The sequence below is a fragment of the Micromesistius poutassou genome (genome assembly GCF_964030765.1).
Source record: "Micromesistius poutassou genome assembly, chromosome: 24".
Classification (NCBI taxonomy): domain Eukaryota; kingdom Metazoa; phylum Chordata; class Actinopteri; order Gadiformes; family Gadidae; genus Micromesistius; species Micromesistius poutassou.
This window is the reverse complement of record NC_140294.1, coordinates 2,092,010-2,097,009: the sequence shown is the minus strand read 5'-3', so window position 1 is coordinate 2,097,009 and position 5,000 is coordinate 2,092,010. Positions and strand designations below refer to the sequence as shown.

At 46.5% G+C, this 5,000-nt stretch overlaps 1 protein-coding gene across 1 annotated transcript in view; it reads right to left on the bottom strand.

Annotated features, from left to right (window-relative positions):
* The window catches only part of LOC311369752 (dedicator of cytokinesis protein 9-like), a 53,492-nt gene that overhangs the window by 48,304 nt on the left and 188 nt on the right, over positions 1-5,000 (bottom strand). Inside the window, 2 exon segments of the mRNA XM_084487961.1 lie at positions 406-522; positions 3,887-5,000. The exon segment at positions 3,887-5,000 is cut by the window's right edge and continues 188 nt beyond it. Of these exon segments, the coding sequence (XP_084344087.1) occupies positions 406-522; positions 3,887-4,003 (234 nt within the window). The 5' untranslated portion in view covers positions 4,004-5,000.

Genomic DNA, 5,000 nt, shown 5'->3' with positions numbered 1-5,000 from the left:
GAACCCTTTGGAAATCTTTGGAGTGTCAGTGGAAGCAGCTGAAGGAAAGAGAACGCTAACCCAGCTAACTCCCCTTCTGGACACAAAATGATGAATTTGGAACTAAACAACTTGTCTGAATCTGGGTAAGACAGACAAACGGCAATTGAAAGATAGCTCGTCTAAGATTCCATAACTGCCGTCCCAAACGGCTGCCATCATTCAGCTTTTAATCGGAAAAACCCAGGATTGAACAAAACCACCAAGCCAAACAATCGTCCCCATTTGGGATAGAGGTTCTGGCGTTTTCCTTCCAATTCAACGGGTTGTTGAACCAATGTATGCTACACTAGCTCAAGACCCCCAAGGCTTTTCCCCCTGAGCTCCTTTCCCCAGCGGTGGTCTTCCGGGGTCATGGGTCGTCACCTGGAAGTCGTTGGTGGGGAACTGCAGCATGTCCCTCAGGACATCGCTGATGATCTGGGTCTTCTTCTGGACCAGGACGCTCTCGTAGTCCAGGGGATCCACCATCTTAGGTCTGACCTGCAGACGTACAGAGACAGAGAGCGAGAGAGAGAGATAGACAGAGAGAGCAGACGGAGATCAGTGGAAATGTATGCGGCAGGAAGCGCAATAATGAGATTCAAAATGACTTCCTGTGATAGATGCAGAAAGCAGAACTTTCCGTCTTTCTGTTTGCGAGCTATTCCAGCATTTAGGCTGCAACTTAAGCTTCCAATTGTCTTATATCGCCAATGTGCAGTATAACTTGGTATCCAGTGCCCTGAAAGAGTCATCTATATGCAACAACAACAACAAATAACAAAGCGGTGATCAGAAAAACTTAAAAGTTAAAAAGTGGCATTGCAGAATGATTCTGAATAATAAGTATGTAATATGTACTGATATTGACAGTTTTTATTGATATATTCTTGTGACTCATTCTTAGTCACAAGAATGAACCAAAAGCAATTGCCCTTTAAAATAGCTTTTTGACTGACAGCTACGTTGATAGGTTTAAAACGGAACCAGAGAGAGATGAGGAGATAACGATAGAGAAAGAGAGATGGATGGAGAGATAAATAATATATATGCAGATCTACAGGGAGAGAGAGAGAGCGGTAGAGGGCTAATGGCAGACAGAGAACGAGGGATAGACACAGTGTGAGAGAGATAGCATGAGAGAGGTTGCCAACAGGAGAGAGAGTGGGGGGAGAGAGGGAGAGAGAGAGAGAGAGAGAGAGTGCGTGAGCGAGATAGTATGAGAGGTGTGGAGTCAGAGGATGGGAGACGGAGATGGAGGGCGAGAGCGAGGCAGCGAGAGAGTTATGAATGGCACTGGCTGTTTGTCCCGTTGTACCAGTCACTGGGTCACAAGCTTGCACGCAGGGCCCAAGCAAGGACAGCTACCATTGGTCCATTTCAGGCTTCCTGGATCGTCTACGCGGCCAATTGGGGGGTAAACATTTCCCCTCAGTTTCTGAGAATTTCCACAACAGTTCCAGAATGACGACTCCTTCGTGCCAGTGTAATAGGGGGCAGAACGCACCACCCGGTCGAAAGGAGACACATTTTCATTCAAAAACTAAATTACTTTGTTCTTCCAGTGAGGAAGGGTTTGGGTGGTACAAGTTTAAAGTGCAGGGAGAGAGTAAGACAGACATGTTGGGATCATTCTGAAAACACTTGCTAATCTATGTGTGTGTGTGTGTGTGTGTGTGTGTGTGTGTGTGTGTGTGTGTGTGTGTGTGTGTGTGTGTGTGTGTGTGTGTGTGTGTGTGTATGAGCGTTGGAGGCGGGGGACAGGCTATTTTAGTGGTTAGGACTCCCAGCCATGGGGTTCTGAGTTCGAACCTCAATGTCCACAGTCTATCTGTAGGCATCCTTGAGCAAGAAGCCCCCTTACTCTTATGAATGAATGGTGCTGAATTGTCCCGACTCCACAACCGATTGATAACAAGTATGGCTTATCATCATGTACATAAACTACACTCATTTAATCTTGTTTCTCCACAGCATCTATCGCTAGTATAAATATATATAAACCGACTCATCACTGTGACTGAGACGCAATAACGGTGATGCTGATGCAGATCCCATCAATAGGTCTCCTTGTCCGCCTCCAAGGAGCGCAAATCAAGACCGACAGCCAATCAAAACAATGTCGGTTGACATGACAGTATTTATGAGGCTCTGGGGAGCCAATCGGATGAACTGTTTAATCAGATAAGCAGAAAATGGATGTTGATATTTCAGCCGTGCAGCGGAGAACATAATGACAACCAGCTGTGAACCTAGAAGTGAATTATACAACGTGAACGTCGCCCAGAGACAATTATTACACAATTATTACACTGCCTTCCAGCATGCAGGAAGCAAGTCATTCATAGTCAGCCTAAAGTCAAATAGTTGTTGTTGATCTATCTACTTACCAATGTCTATGTCTCCCTGTGTATCTCTGTATCTATCTATCTATCAATCTGTCTCTATCTATCTATCCCTCTCTCTCTGTCGATCAATCAATCATCTTCATCTATCTATCTATCTTCCTATCCATCTATCTTTGGCTCTTTCTCTCTATCTCTCCCTCTCATTTATCGATGTATCCATCTATCTATCGATCAATCAATCCATCTATCTTTCTATCAACTATCTATTCATCTTCTTTAATGATGCATTATCAGCGACGTCCATCCTTTTCTTTGGTGTTATTGTTATTATCACACATTAGCATTCCCCACTGTCCATCACACACACACACACACACACACACACACACACACACACACACACACACACACACACACACACACACACACACACAGGACACGCACGTGGCAGACGTGACAGACAAACCAACCCCACGGGATTCCAGCACAGGAAAGAGTTCAAGGCGACCAATCAGGGACGAGCGTCCCAGTTCCTAAAAAAGACCACCATTTCCCCCCCCAGAGAGGTGGGCTCTGGGGACATTACTTCCCTATTTCCGTCCAGGCCTCCTTTTCAAAGACCAGAGGAAGAGGGCCAGAGTCTTCAAAGACCGGACCCACGCTACGCCACATTTAAAACCATTACATCCCATTGACTCCCATCAACAAACCAGACCACTCCCAAGTTGTGCGTTTGTGTGAATGAATGTGTGTGTGTGTGTGTGTATGTGTGCATGTGTATGTGAATGACTGTGTGTGTGTGTGTGTGTGTGTGTGTGTGTGTGTGTGTGTGTGTGTGTGTGTGTGTGTGTGTGTGTGTGTGTGTGTGTGCGCGTGTGTGCGTGGTTGTGCATGTGTGTGGGAGAGAGTTCAAAGAGAGAATAACACACTGGGCACGCACAGTTGGTTGTGAAATTCCTGCAGCTTAACTTTACAACAGAAGGATCGCACTTTATTACAGTATAGAGAGAGAGAGAGAGAGAGAGAGAGAGAGAGAGAGAGAGAGAGAGAGAGAGAGAACAGACAGACAGACAGACAGACAGACAGAGAAAGTGAGAGTGACAGAGACAAATAAATAAAGTCAGAGAGAGAGAGAGAGAGAGAGAGAGAGAGAGAGAGATGTTTAGAGTGATAGATGGAGACATATTTAGGTTGTTCAGCGAGTGAGAGGGAGAGACAAAGAAAGAGAGAAGGAGAGAGAGAGAGAGAGAGAGAGAGAGAGAGAGAGAAATACATTGATGAATAAAGCTAGGTCAGCCCTAGCCTCGAGTTAGAGAGAGAGAGAGAGATAGAGAGATAGGGAGAGATAGGAAGAGAGAGAGAGAGAGAGAGAGAGAGAGAGAGAGAGAGAGAGAGAGGGGGGGAGGGAGAGAGAGAGAGAGAGAGAGAGAGCGAGAGAGAGAGAGAGAGGGGGGGAGCGAAAGAGAGAGAGAAAGAGATAGGGAGAGAGAGAGAGAGCCCTGAGCCCATAGACTCACCACTGTGAGCTGTGTCCCAGCCTCTTCTTCGGCCTCTATCTCAGCCAGGCTCCTGTACTGCTGGGGGGACTCAATGACCATCTCCCTCTTAGGGGCTTTACCGGCCCGGCCCTGCATGGTCCAAACCCAGCCGGAGCTCAGTCTAAACCCAGCCTTCACCCAGCATAGACCCAGCGTAAACCTAGTGTCAGCTCACTCTAAACCGAGTGTAGGTCTAAATACGTATACACAGCCCAAAACCAGCCCTAAAACCGAGTTTAAACAAAGTCGAAACCGAGAGTAAGTCTAAATTCATACAGCCCAAACCCGGTGTAAACCCCAGCCTAAACCAAGTCTAAATCCAGTCTAAACCGAGTATAGGTCTAAATACATATACACAGCCCCAAAACCTGGTGTAAACCCCAGCCTAAACCAAGTCTAAAACTAGTCTAAACCGAGTGTAGGTCTAAATACATATAACAGCCCAAACCCGGTGTAAACACCAGTGCAAATCGAGTCTAAAACCAGTCTAAACCGAAAGCAAACCAGGCCTGAACTCAGTCATAACAACATTGAAAGCACAGGGCCCACACCTAATGTAAACCCAACCCAAACCAAATCTAAACGCAGAACCAGCCTTAAACCAGCTGAAACTGAAACCCAGGTTTAAGCTAGTGCAAACCCAGTCCAGAACAACTCCAAACCTAGTCCCAATGAAGCCTTAACACAATCTAAACTTGAGATATACACCTGGCCCATACCCAGTCTAAACTCAACCTCAACACAGTTTAAATCCTGTCTAAACCAAGATCAAACCAGCCTTAACCCAAATATAAACTCAAATATAAATCCACCCAAAACAGGACATCAACTCAGACTAAACCCAGTCTAAACCCAGTATAAACCCAGCCTAAACAGGACCCAGCCGTCCCAGAGCCAGTGTAAACCCAGCCTAAACCCAGCCTAAACCCAGCCTAAACAGGACCCAGTCGTCCCAGAGCCAGTGTAAACCCAGCCTAAACCCAGCCTAAACAGGACCCAGCCGTCCCAGAGCCAGTGTAAACCCAGCCTAAACCCAGCCTAAACAGGACCCAGCCGTCCCAGAGGCAGTGTAAAGCCGGTTGTCAAGCCAGCC